The sequence below is a fragment of the Gopherus evgoodei genome, chromosome 11, assembly GCF_007399415.2.
Source record: "Gopherus evgoodei ecotype Sinaloan lineage chromosome 11, rGopEvg1_v1.p, whole genome shotgun sequence".
Classification (NCBI taxonomy): domain Eukaryota; kingdom Metazoa; phylum Chordata; order Testudines; family Testudinidae; genus Gopherus; species Gopherus evgoodei.
This window is the reverse complement of record NC_044332.1, coordinates 79,597,599-79,611,924: the sequence shown is the minus strand read 5'-3', so window position 1 is coordinate 79,611,924 and position 14,326 is coordinate 79,597,599. Positions and strand designations below refer to the sequence as shown.

At 49.5% G+C, this 14,326-nt stretch overlaps 1 protein-coding gene across 3 annotated transcripts in view; it reads left to right on the top strand.

Moving 5' to 3' along the window:
• NHEJ1 (non-homologous end joining factor 1) overlaps positions 1-14,326 on the top strand; it is a 147,371-nt gene that overhangs the window by 17,436 nt on the left and 115,609 nt on the right. For all 3 annotated transcript variants that reach the window (XM_030579365.1, XM_030579366.1, XM_030579368.1), the window contains exon 5: positions 10,725-10,783. In XM_030579365.1, the coding sequence (XP_030435225.1) occupies positions 10,725-10,783 (59 nt within the window). The remainder of the gene's footprint in view (positions 1-10,724; positions 10,784-14,326) is intronic.

Here is a 14,326-nt window from a genome sequence, read left to right as displayed (position 1 = left end):
GCAGCGAGAGGTCTCATCAAGATGACGGCTCCGGTGCCTCCAGTCCCAGCACCGGCCCCAACACGAGTCCCGGTTCCATCCAAGGGCAAACTGGCGATGTTCGGACTGTCAACCCTCAGGCCAGCATCTCCTTGCAACTCAAAGTCCCAGCACCGTTCTGAGTTCCTTCACTGCCCCAGGTCCCAGTCTGACTCACGGCACTGGTCAGACTCGCTGCGCTGGTCCTGCGGTCCCAATCCTCGGAGCCCTTCCCGCTTGAGGTCACTTTCAACTGCACGAACATGGTCCTGCTTGAGGTCCAGGTCATGATCAGCGACCTCGCGGCACCCCTCGAACCGATGCAGTGCGGATCCCTGATCCCAGCATCAGCGATCACCACAGCACCGGTCTGTGATCCACTATCGATTGGCGTCGCGGCACCGCTCGCCATCGTGGTACCGCTTGCCATCGCGACACTGGTTGCGGTCGCGATCAGCCTCATGGTGCTGATGCTCACGTGATCTGCGCCTCCCAAGAGACTCAGTGCTGCCTTCTTTGATCCACTCCCGCACCGCCCCTCCTTGGCCGTCGTGGTCCCGATCCCCCTCTGGCAGGTTGGAGAGAGCCTCTGGGGTCTCGGACATCCCTCATTCTTGCCCAGGGAGCCTTGGCCAAGATCCACCAGCGACCCACAGGCAACCCCAGTGGCAATTTTTGACACCCTGGGCATACCACCAAGCCCAGGGCCGCAGTCTCAGTCGAGCCCCAGGCCCCCTGAGGCAACTATCAGCTGTCCTCCTGACCTGGATCAACCTGTGGAGCCAGTGCCTACGATAGAGGGTACCCCAGGTCCCCAGGAGGAAACACCCATGGCTGACCAGGATGTTACATCTGTACCAGCCCTCTCAGTGGAGTCGTCCTTGTCTTCCCCGATGAGGCTATGGCTGGCACATCCACGTCTGGGCCACCCCGGTGGAATTTAGAGTCCTCCAAGAACTATTGAGGTGCATGGCCCTCAATATGAACCTCCAAATTGAGGAGGTTGTGAAGGATGAGGACCCCATGGTGGACATTCTAGGACTGGAAGGGCAATCCAGGGTGGCCCTTTCCATGAATAAAACCATTCAAAACAACGCCAAGACTCTGGTAAACCCTGGCCTCCATTCCCCCCACAGCTAAGGAGGTAGAAGGAAAGTACTTTGTCCCCACCAGGGGTTATGAATACCTTTTTACCCACCCTGCTCCATGTTCACTTGTGGTGGACACGGTAAATGCCAAGGAGAGACAGGGCCAACAAGGGCCTGCTCCCAAGTCAAAGGACTCTAAACGGCTGGACCTTTTTGAGAGAAAAGTTTATTCTACTAGGGGGTTCTCGCTGTGGATCGCTAACCAACTGGCGATCTCCAGTAGGTACAATTTTAACTCTTGGTCTGCGGTCCTCAGATTCCAAGATCTTCCCCCAGCAGAGGCTCGTACAGAACTGGAGGCCATTGCTGAGGAGAGTAAATTGGTTGCTAGGACCTTCCTCCAGGGTTCCCTCGATGCTGCGGCTGCATAACCCTCTGGCGTTGGGAATCACTATGTGGCAGAATGCCTGGCTCCAGTCCTCCGGCCTCCCGCCCGAGGTTCAGCATACCATCCAGGACTTCCCTTTCGATGGCCAGGACTTGTTTGTGGATCAAACTGATTCCTGCCTTAAAGGACACGAGAAACACCATTAAGTCCGTAGGTATGCATACCCCAGCTAACCAAAGAAAGCCCTTTAAGCCACAGACCATCCAGCAACATCCTTTTCCCTCCTAGAGTGAGGCAGGACTCTTCTTATTGCAGAGGTCGATACTTACAACGTAGACTGTCTCGTGCAAACCACCACCCCTCCCCCGGGCAAGGTCAAGGACAGTCTAAGTCACCCCTGGGCCCTAAGTGCCCATTTTGAAGGTGCGCCAGAGGACAGACTACCAGTTCTTACCCCGGACAGTTATCCCTTTCTCAATCACCTATCTCGTTTCTACCATGCCTGATCCCTTATTACCTCAGACTGTTGGGTCCTCCGCACAGTGCAGACAGGATATTCTATCCACTTCCCACTCCATCCTGCCCTCCCACCCTCCTTCCCTGTCCCTCTTCAGGGAGCCTTCTCACGAGCAACTCCTCATCCAGGAGGTTCAATCCCTCCTTGCCCTAGGGGCAGTGGAGGAAGTGCCTCAGGAGCTTGGGGCAAGGGTTTCTACTCCCGCTACTTCATTGTCCTGAAGGCAAAGGGAGGCCTAAGACCTATTCTGGACTTCAGGGAGCTCAACAAGTACTTGTCAACCTGAAGTTCTGTATGGTCTTCTTAGCTCAGAGGTCCCCAACGCGGTGCCCGCGGGCACCATGATGCCCGCGGGGGCATCTAAATGCGCCCGCATCCTGGCCGGAGGTCGAGCATCTGCCGAAATGCTGCCGAATTTCTGTGGCATTTCGGTGGCGATGCCTCTTGATGACACTGCTTGCTGCTGACAACCGCGTCATCGAGAGGCGTCGCTGCCGAATTTCTGCGGCATTTCGGCAACGATGCCTCTCAATGATACTGCTTGCTGCCAAGTGACGTCATCGAGAGGCGTCGCCGCCGAAATTTGGCGGCATTTTCACGGATGCTCGATCGCTGCCACGGTCCTTCGTCTGGCCCCTGCCAGATGAAAAGGTTGGGGACCACTGCCTTAGCCAATATCATCCCTTCACTGGATCCAGGAGACTGGTATGCTACTTTCGATATGAAAGATACGTACTTTCACATTTTGATTACTCTCACAGACGTTTCTTCCGCTTCGTGGTGGGCAAGATGCAGTATCAATTCACAGCCCTCTCGTTTGGCTTGTGCACAGCCCCTCATGTCTTTACCAAGTGCATGGCGGTCGTGGCTGCTTTTCTTCGCTGACACCACGTACATGTCTTCATGTACCTAGACAACTGACTTATACAGGGCTGGTCTCACCATCATGTCCAGTCTCAGGACACATTCACTTGCTTAGGTATCATGGTAAACCTCATGAAGTCCATCCTTGCCCCTATTCAAACAATAGAGTTTATAGGTGCAGTCCTGGATGCAAATCAAGCGAGGGCTTTCCATCCAGAAGCACAATACCTGGCTGTAGCAGGCTTAATTACCAGCCTCTGCAAGTTTCCCACCACCACAGCAAGGCAGTGCCTCAGACTGCTGGGTCACATGGTGTCCTGTACATATGTGGTGCAACAAGCCAGGCTAAGACTCAGGCCGCTTCAGATGTGATTGGTGTCTGCCTGTTGACCGGGACGCAATAGCCTAGAAATGATCCTCATGGTCCCGAAGTGCACACTCAACCCCCTGCAGTGGTGGCTGGACCCCCAGATAGTGGATGCCGAGATCCCGTTCCATCTGCCCCAACCCACCCTAACCCTGGGCACAGACGCATCTGCCCTGGGATGGGGAGCCCACCTTGAGAGCCTCACAACGCAGGGCTTATGGCATGAAAGCGAGCTGTCGCTGCACATCAGCATCAAAGAGCTCAGGGCAATACTCCTTGCGTGTCAAGCCTTTCTCCCTCATTTGTGGGGCCACTGTGTAGCAGTCCTAACGGACAAGACCACGGCCATGTTCTACCTGAACAAGCAGGGCAAAGCCCAGTCATCGCTGCTTTACCAAGAAACCCTCCTTCTGTGGGACTTCCACTTAGCCCACTTCATCAACCTTCAAGGTTCGTACCTGCTGGGTGTCCAGAACGTTCTGGTGGACAGCTTGAGCAGGTGTTTTCTTATCCACGAATGGTTGATACACCCAGATATCATACATTCCATTTTCCACACCTGGGGGTCTCCCCGAATTGACTTGTTCACTTCGTGGACCAACAGAAAGTGCCCAGCTCTTTGTTCCTTCCGGGGTCACAGCCCGGGCTCCATAGCAGACGCCTTCCAGATCAAGTGGTCGGGCCAGTTGCTTTATGCCTTTCCACCGTTCCTGCTGGTTCACAAGGTGCTCCTCAAGGTCCGCCGGGACAAGGTAGATATCATACTGGTAGCCCCTGCCTGGCTGCGTCAGTGTTGATACCTGACCCTGCTGGACCTGTCAATTCAGGCTCCGACCTCATTTCTCAGAACCATTTTGTCTCCCACACCCGGACCTTCAGTTGCTCCACTTTACAGCCTGGAGGATCCGTGACTGAACCAGTCTGAATGCGCCTGTTTGGATTCGATAAGGTGAGTGCTTCTGGAAAGTCGCAAGCCGTCGACTAGGATTACCTACGAGGCTAAGTGGAAGAGGTTTTCCAGCTGGTGCGCTCAGTGGCAGATGCTCCTGCTCCAGGCTTCCATTCCATCTATCTTCGACTACCTGATGTCCTTAAAGAGCCAGCACCTAGCCTTTGGATCCCTTAAGGTCCACCTTGTGGCCATTTCTGCATTTCACCCAGGCGCGACAGGATGCTTGGTGTTTGCACACCTGGTTGTGCAGCGTTTCCTCAAAGGCTTGGAGAAAATCCACCCTCCAACAAAGCCACCCGTGCCTGCATGGGACATTAACTTGTCCTCTCCTGCCTTATGGGCCCTCCTTTCGAGCCGCTGGCCACTTGCTCTCTTCTCTCTCTCTCTCCTGGAAGGTCGCCTTCCTCGCCGCCATGTCCGCACGTTGAGTGTCCGAACTCCGGGCTTTCATGCGTGAGCCGCCCTATCCCATCTTCCATACAGATAAAGTCCAACTAAGCCCTCATCCGGCCTTCCTACCAAAAGTGGTGTCCTGCTTCCACGTGAGCCAGGGCGCCGCTTCCTACTAGTATTCTACCCAAAACTGCATGCTGACCTACGTGAACCACGCCTCCATGCTCTCAACACTAGACTCATAGACTCTAGGACTGGAAGGGACCTCGAGAGGTCATCGAGTCCAGTCCCCTGCCCTCATGGCAGGACCAAATACTGTCTAGACCATCCCTAATAGACATTTATCTAAGCTACTCTTAAATATCTCCAGAGATGGAGATTCCACAACTTCCCTAGGCAATCTATTCCAGTGTTTAACTACCCTGACAGTTAGGAACTTTTTCCTAATGTCCAACCTAAATCTCCCTTGCTGCAGTTTAAGCCCATTGCTTCTTGTTCTATCATTGGAGGCTAAGGTGAACAAGTTTTCTCCCTCCTCCTGATGACACCCTTTTAGATACCTGAAAACTGCTGTCATGTCCCCTCTCAGTCTTCTCTTTTCCAAACTAAACACACCCAATTCCTTCAGCCTTCCTTCATAGGTCATGTTCTCAAGACCTTTAATCATTCTTGTTGCTCTTCTCTGGACCCTCTCCAATTTCTCCACATCTTTCTTGAAATGCGGTGCCCAGAACTGGACACAATACTCCAGTTGAGGCCTAACCAGCGCAGAGTAAAGCGGAAGAATGACTTCTCGTGTCTTGTTTACAACACACCTGTTAATGCATCCCAGAATCATAGTTTGCTTTTTTTGCAACAGTATCACACTGTTGACTCATATTAAGCTTGTGGTCTACTATGACCCCTAGATCTCTTTCTGCCATACTCCTTCCTAGACAGTCTCTTCCCATTCTGTATGTGTGAAACTGATTGTTCCTTCCTAGGTGGAGCACTTTGCATTTATCTTTATTGAACTTCATCCTGTTTACCTCAGACCATTTCTCCAATTTGTCCAGATCATTTTGAATTTTGACCCTGTCCTCCAAAGCAGTTGCAACCCCTCCCAGTTTGGTATCATCCGCAAACTTAATAAGCATACTTTCTGTGCCAACATCTAAATCGTTGATGAAGATATTGAACAGAACCGGTCCCAAAACAGACCCCTGCGGAACCCCACTTGTTATACCTTTCCAGCAGGATTGGGAGCCATTAACAGCTACTCTCCGAGTACGGTTATCCAGCCAGTTATGCACCCACCTTATAGTAGCCCCATCTAAATTGTACTTTCCTAGTTTATCTATAAGAATATGATGCGAGACCGTATCAAATGCCTTACTAAAGTCTAGGTATATCACATCCACCGCTTCTCCCTTATCCACAAGGCTCGTTATCCTATCAAAGAACGCTATCAGATTAGTTTGACACGATTTGTTCTTTACAAATCCATGCTGGCTATTCCCTATCACCTTACCACCTTCCAAGTGTTTGCCAATTATTTCTTTGATTACCTGCTCCATTATCTTCCCTGGCACAGAAGTTAAACTAACTGGTCTGTAGTTTCCTGGGTTGTTTTTATTTCCCTTTTTATAGATGGGCACTATATTTGCCCCCTTCCAGTCTTCTGGAATCTCCCCCGTCTCCCATGATTTCCCAAAGATAATAGCTAGAGGCTCAGATACCTCTTCTATTAACTCCTTGAGTATTCTAGGATGCATTTCATCAGGCCCTGGTGACTTGCAGGCATCTAACTTTTCTAAGTGATTTTTTACTTGCTCTTTCCTTATTTTCTCTTCTAAACCTACCCTCTTCCCGTAAGCATTCACTATACTAGACATTCCTTCAGACTTCTCAGTGAAGACCGAAACAAAGAAGTCATTAAGCATCTCTGCCATTTCCAAGTCTCCCGTTACTGTTTCCCCCTCCTCATTGAGCAGTGGGCCTACCCTGTCCTTAGTCTTCCTCTTGCTTCTAATGTATTGATAAAAAGTCTTCTTGTTTCCCTTTATTCCCATAGCTAGTTTGAGTTCATTCTGTGCCTTTGCTTTTCTAATCTTGCCTCTGCATTCCTGTGTTTTTTGCCTATATTCCTCCTTCGTGATCTGACCTAGTTTCCATTTTTTATATGACGCCTTTTTATTTTGTAGGTCACGCAAGATCTCAAGGGTAAGCCAAGGTGGTCTTTTGCCACATTTTCTATCTTTCCTAACCATCGGAATAACTTGCTTTTGGGCCCTTAATAGTGTCCCTTTGAAAAACTGCCAACTTTCCTCAATTGTTTTTCCCCTCAGTCTTAATTCCCATGGGACCTTACCTATCAGCTCTCTGAGCTTACCAAAATCCACCTTCCTGAAATCCATTGTCTCTATTCTGCTGTACTCCCTTCTACCCTTCCTTAGAATTGCAAATTCTATGATTTCATGATCACTTTCATCCAAGCTTCCTTCTACTTTCAAATTTTCAACAAGTTCCTCCCTATTTGTTAAAATCAAGTCTAGAACAGCTTCCCCCCTAGTAGCTTTTTCAACTTTCTGAAATAAAAAGTTGTCTGCTATGCAGTCCAGGAACTTATTGGATAGTCTGTGCCCCGCGGTGTTATTTTCCCAACATATATCTGGATAGTTGAAGTCCCCCATCACCACCAAATCTTGGGCTTTGGATGATTTTGTTAGTTGTTTGAAAAAAGCCTCATCCACCTCTTCCGCCTGATTAGGTGGCCTGTAGTAGACTCCCAGCACGACATCACCCGTGTTTTTTACCCCTTTTAGCCTAACCCAGAGACTCTCCACACTTCCGTCTCCTATGTCCATCTCCACCTCAGTCCAAGTGTGTACATTTTTAATATAAGGCAACACCTCCTCCCTTTTTCCCCTGTCTATCCTTCCTGAGCAAACTATACCCATCCACACCAACATTCCAGTCGTGTGTATTATCCCACGGGCACTTGCCATCTATATAGACCAGACAAAACCCTCTCATAAAACAACTCGGATGAAAGGCACCCTGGTCTTTTCTCAGTGAATATCTTTGTGGATCACTGGTTGTATTCGTGCTTGCTATAATCAGGCAAACGTCCCTCCGCCTGCTGTTACGGCTCACTCCATGGGAGCTCAGGCATCGTCAACTGCCTCCCTGGCACACATTCCTCTCCAGGAGGTCTGCAGGGCTGCCACATGGGCTTCGGTTCATACCTTCACGTCCCAGTATGCCATCGTCCAGCACTCTTGGGATGATGCAGCCTTTGGCAGAGCGATCCTTCAATCTGCGGTTCCTTGACTCTGACCCCACCTCCGAGGCAAGGCTTGGGAGTCACCTAACTGGAACTGATAGGAGCAATCACTTGAAGAAAAAACGGTTACTTACCTTTCTGTGACTGTTGTTCTTTGAGATGTGTAGCTCATATCTATTCCATTCCCCCCCACCTTCTCCTCTGTCAGAGTAGCCAGCAGAAGTAACTGAAAGGGGGTCGGGCCGGCAGGGTCTTATATAGATCGCCATTTTGGCACCATTCCAGGGGGCTCCCCAGCCGGCCCGACGGGTAACTGCTAGGGAAAAAGTTTCCGACATCTGTGCATGCGGCGTGCGCACACACCTAACTGGAATCGATATGAGCAACACATCTCAAAGAACAACAGTTACAGAAAGGTAAGTAACCATTTTACCTTTGACTCTGGGGCTTCAGGGCTGCATGGTGGGATGCCACTGCAAGGTGCTGGGAAACATGATGGGCCTCGCTCTGAGGCAGTAGTCTCTGGGTGAGTTCTGTGCGTGAAGGAGTGGGAGCAGAGGGAGACCCTCCTCCATCTCAGTTGGGCTGCAGAGGAAGCTTGGAATGGCAGTCTCCATTTTTCTGGGACACACCAAAATGTATGTGTTTGCCTCTTGCTGCTGCTGGTGGTGGTGGTGGTTCTAGGGCAGCACAACGGCTTCCAGTGGGCTGGGGAGCAATAAGCTTAGCCTGAGGTGCAGGCAGTGATGGGGATTTGGGGAGAATGCTGCCTACAGGCTGCTGGGAGTTCCAGATGCAGGTAGCCTCATCCTCATGGTCAGTGCTAGCCAAAGCCTTCAGCATTTCTGTGAGGTGCTTACACCTCGCTCCTTGGCTCGTGTGCTGAGAGGGGGCCCACTGTGGAAGTGCCTTTCTAGGCAACCAGAACATCTCCCCATCCATTTGGGGACAGTTGTGTGGGGGATGGGGGTGCCTCTCCCCAGGAATGTAATGGCAATAGTCATTCCCGAGCCTCCTTGCTGCAACACAGTGTCACTGGGAACAGGGAGCTTCACACTGCAGGGTACTCCTCACCCAGCCATCCTGGGGAGCTGACTGTAGGTCCTTGGACCTGTCTGCCCTGGGCTGGAAGCCGTGTTTACTGAACTGCAGGAAACCCTAAAGGCTGGCGCATGTTTCCAAACTTGCAGACAATGCTGAAGCCAAGTTTGCCTAAGGGGCCTTTGAAACCCCGTGCTGTCTCAGGGCAGACAGCTGTAGCCCCAGTGAGGATGGGGCAGCTTTGCTGAAATGGTGACTGTCATTAGGAAGGGGCTTTCTTATGGTGGTTTCCCAGCTGACTGCTGCTGAGGTGCAAATCTGCCCACATTCAGGCCTCAGGGACTGTCTTCTTCATGTTGTCATGGTTACTAGTGGGTTTCCGGAGATGATTTCCCTACCACCCTGAGTGACCTGGAGGGCTCCTGCTGTGTTGTCATGTCTTGGCCCTGTAATGATTCTGCCTTTGGTGGGACACAACTGAGAGTATCAATTCAGGACAAATTGCTTAGAGCAGGGCAGTCACAGCCCAAGGCTGGGGGTCCTTCACTACTGAGGCAAACCAAACCACCCAAACGGAGAGGACTTCGGTTTTACCCCACTGGCTAACCATAAGTCATACAAGCAATTCCCTTAGACACTCTAGTTACCCAGTATCACCACCAATGCCACTCCTTGTGGGGATGAATAGTTATGAAAACCAATACCCCAGTAAAAGAAAAATGGTTCTCTAGATCCCAAGGGACCAAGCCCCAGATCAATATTACAAGTCAGATCTTACCCACAAATCACGCTGTTGCCAATTCTTTAGAATCTAAAATCTGAAGATTTATTCATAAAAAGAAATATAGATGAGAGCTAGAATCGGTTAAATGGAATGAATTCCATACAGTGATGGCAAAGTTCTTAGTTCAGACTCGTAACGGTGATGGAATAAACTGCAGGTTCAAATCAAGTCTCTGGAGTACATCCAGAGCTTGGATGGGTCATTCAGTCCTTTGTTCAGAGCTTCAGTTTGTAGCAAAGTTCCTCCAGAGGCAAGAAGCAGGATTGAAGACAAAATGGAGGAGATGCAGCTTCCTTTTATAGTCTCTTGCCATGCAGCCCTTGCTTCCTTTGTTCCAAACACAGGCTACTCAGCACATGGTGTGAAAACCCCCTTACAGTCCTGTCCATAGGCCTGTCCCTGCCTTGCTGAGTTACAAGGTGTATCTGCTTCTCTCAGTGGGTCAGTTATGTAGCTGATGGTCCTTAATGGGCCATCAAGCAGGCCAGGCAGAGCTAACCCCAACTTGTCTGGGATGTCACCCAGAAGCACAGCACAAGTGTGAAATACAGACAGTCTACAGCCAATACTTACAACTTTAAATACAAAAATGATCCATGTACACAGAGTGCATAATCATAACTAGCAAACCAGAACCTTGTCATAGACACCTCACTTGACAACCTTTGTACAATGTTTGCTGCAAATATATAACAGTAGTTGCAACAATGATCTATATGGTTGCAGTTCATGTCAATGTCACAGGACTGGAGAAATGTCTGGGCAATGCTTGTCAGCCACCAAGCTCTCCTTGGCTGTAATGCTTTCCTAATGGGCCCTGGTGCCAGGGCTGATGAGTACTGGGGTTCTCTCTCTCCTGACAGGCGCTGCCAGTGTCATGTGTAGGTATTACATGGCCTAGTTCCTCCCCCAGGTAATTCAATAAACAATAAAAAACCAGGCAGTCTCTCCTTTCATCTCCCTGTCACAGAGAGTGCGTGTAGCGAGCGGGGGTGTTTGGCCAGGCTGGTGCTGCTGGCCATGCTCACACTCCCATCTCTCTTGCAGGACGCCTGAGGACCGAGCCCTTCCAGGAGAAGTCGTTTCTGCAGAAGTTTGTGGATGAGGTAGGGAAAGATGCTGCTGTGTGATAGTGCAAAGAGGACCTGGATGTGTTTATGTAAACACACCTTGGCCTGCTCATCTTAGTGTGCCCCATCGCCTGCTTGTCTTAGTGTGGCCCAGTGTCCTGGGCTGTTGCCCGCTTGGCTTAGTGTGCTGTGGTATGCAAGGGGTAGCATTGCCTGGTGTGGTTGGTGACTTTTGAGCAGTGTGTTGAGGCAGATAAAGCCGTGGCTGGCTTGAGCCAATGCAGCGCAATGGGCCTGAGTCTCACTCTGGTCCTGAGGTGACAAATCTAAATGAGTAGCTGCTGCCTTTGCAATTTCAAACGCTTGCGTCTGTCTCGGGGGTTATGTGGAGAGGTGGCCTGTTGGGAGACTAGCTGGGACCATCCTGGCTCGGCCACTTGTGACTGAGCCCTAAAATAACATCCAGCTCAGTCCTTCTCCCCAAGCTGGGTTGCTCCTAGGGCTCCTCTCCCAGCCCTCTCAGCCCACATCCTTTATCCTCTCCCTCTCCTGGAGCTGCTCCCACCTTCCTTCTGTCCAGATGGGTAATGAGCAACCCATCTCCATGAGTCAGCAGAACCCACTTAACACTCCCAGTAGGATCGACAGCTGGTGGTGGGGACTCCGGAAAACTCTGCCATGCTGCTGCAGACAGATGCCTAGCATGCTCCTAGGGTGACCAGACAGCAAGTGTGAAAAATTGGGATGGGGGTGGGGGGTAATAGGAACCTACATAAAAACAAGACCCAAAAATCAGGACTGTCCCTATAAAATCAGGACATCTGGTCACCGTACATGCTCCCCTCCCCCCTGTGGAAGGCCTGTGCAGAAAGGGCTACCGTCACAGAAGAGTGGACACGTGCTCACTGAAAGAGAAGCAAACCTGCATGTTCGCACACAAACTGGTGATGATATCCTCAGGAAGATGTTCCCCTTAATGCTTGAATTGGAAAGACACTACTGTTATCTGGGTGAAATGTGCAGGGTCACTGTCCGAGCCACTGGGGAATGCTGCCCTCTGAGCTGGCTGCGTTCTTGCTGCTCCTTGTGTGGCATTTTGGGGCGGGCAGCTATTGCCTGGGCTGTGGCAGAGGCAGAGCAGGAATGGATGGTGGCTACCTGGATCTGTGGGGCTCTCTAGAAGGAGCAGGTTGAGGGGCAGCTGTCTCCCTGCTGAAGGTTAATGCTTGTTAAGTGCTCCTGTTGCCTGTATTCTGAAGAGTGACACATACAGGGAAGTGGAGTGATTGCTCAATGCCACTGGCTGGGACAGTGTGTCCCTGTCTCAGTATTGCTGCTGGGATCCAGCTCTGGGTCCTTGGACTTGGTCTCTGTTTCATTGGCAGAGAGATCTGAGAAGCCAGCACACGAGTCAGAGGCACAGCTGGGTGTGCGTGTGCTGTCAGTCCTGTTCCTCCATCACGCTGCGTGTGCTGTTAGTCCGGAGCAGAGGCGGCCAACCTGAGCCCGAGAAGGAGCCAGAATTTGCCAGTGTACATTGCCAAAGAGCCATAGTAATATGTCAGCCCCCGCTGACCCCCCCGCATCAGGTCCCCAGCGCCTCCCACCTGCCAGCAGCCCCCAGTCAAAACTGCCTTTACTCCTTGTCTAGTTAAACCAGCTGCATCGTGAGGTGAGATGTAGAGCAAGGGGCAAGGAGGCTGCAGTCCAAAGTCCAGCTTCATTTGCTGCTGACAGCTAGGTGACTCATGCTCTGTCTGGCATCCCTGCAATGTTTGGCTTTTTCTCAAAAGTTTTTTTACTGGCTAGTTGTTTGGGCAAGTGGCTGCTGAGGCTTCCTGGCTGGATGGGGCTGGAGAGGGAGAAGGGAAATGGGAGGAGTGCTAAAATACATAGAACCTGCTGTCCCATATTCATTACACCTGCCACTTGGTTTAGCACATGTGCCTCCCCCCCTCACATCTGCTCCAAAATCCAAAACACACACTGTGAAGAATTTGGGATTTTAAAGGAAAGTGCCAGAGATTCTGGTCATTGCACTGACTTATAAACCAGAACAATCACTAGAACACTAAAATTGTCAATTGTTCAAAAACAAATGGGGATAAACTGGGCAGGCATGAATGTAGGCTGGGAATTAGAAGACAGTTTCTGACCCCCCAGTAGGAGGAGTGTGGGCAAGACACCTTTCTGGTTTTAAAATGGACCTTGATACATTTATGAATGAGATGATATGATGGGGTTGTTCTGTGATAGTAGCAGACCGGACTTGTTGACCCAGGAGGTTCCTTCCAGTCCTGTGTCCCATGTTCCTATGTTGTTAATGATCGAGAGAAGGCAGAAGTTCTCAATAAATGTTTATATTCTGTATTTGGAAAGAAGCAGGATGATGGACTCATGTCTTATAAGGATGATGAAATACATTCCAGGCTTTTTGTGCTAACTAGCAGAGCCCAGGAGTGGGTACCAGTGGGGGATCTGTTATGTACCACCAAATCAAACCAGAGATGAGTTACTGCTTAAGCACCTGTCTGTGATGTGTGTGTGGGGACAATTGTGTTATCATGGGGAATTTCAATCAGGGAGAAATCTGCTGGAAGTCTCATGTAGCCAATAGAAAACGTCACTGGAGTTTCTAAAAAATATAGGTGATAATTTCCTAACATAAAAGGAGTTGTATCTAGTATGGGGAAACTCTATGTTGGATCTCATTATAACAGATAAAGATGAATTAATTACTGGACTGGAAGTTGGTGATTGCCTGGGGACCAGTGATTATGATCTGTTTACATTCAATGTGGGCAAACAAAGGACTGTACCAACCAAAAATATATATTCTTGCTGCTTAAAAAGAGCTAATTCCTAAGGCTGATAAAAATCGACTGAGAGGAAAAATTTAGACAGAAGAATGGGAATGAAAATTGAGTGTTCTTTAAAAAGTATTTATTAGCTGGTCAAAAAGCCATGACTGAACAATCAAGAAAGAGGACAACTTTGGCTCAGTGGTGAAGAGAAGGCAGCAATTCAAAATAAAAAGCAATATATAACAAATGGAGGAGAAAAAAAAAAGGAAGTAGCTGTCAATCAATATAAATTGGAAGTTATGAAGTGTTGAAAATTGATAAGGTAAGCTAAAGACATCAGGGAAGAATCCCTGGCTGGCAGGGCTAAGGACAATAAGAGTTTAAGTATATTAGAAACAAAAGAAATCTTAGCAATGGTATAGGCCTATTGCTAGGTGGAGATGGTAAAATTGTTAATGATGCAGCGAAAGCAAAGGTGATCTATAAATGTTTGTGTTCTTTATCTGGAAAGAAGCAGGGTGATGTGCTCATATCACGTGAGGTGATTAGCTGAGGATGATAAAATACTTTTCAGTTCATTCGTAAGTGAGGAGGATGTTAAATATCTAGCAAAGACTCCTGTGGCACCTTATAGACTAACAGACGTATTTAGTCTATAAGGTGCCATAGGACTCTTTTTTCTGCTTTTACAGATCCAGACTAACACGGCTACCCCTCTGATACTTGTTAAATATCTACTGGGGTAAACATTTTAAAATCAGCAGGCCCAGATAAC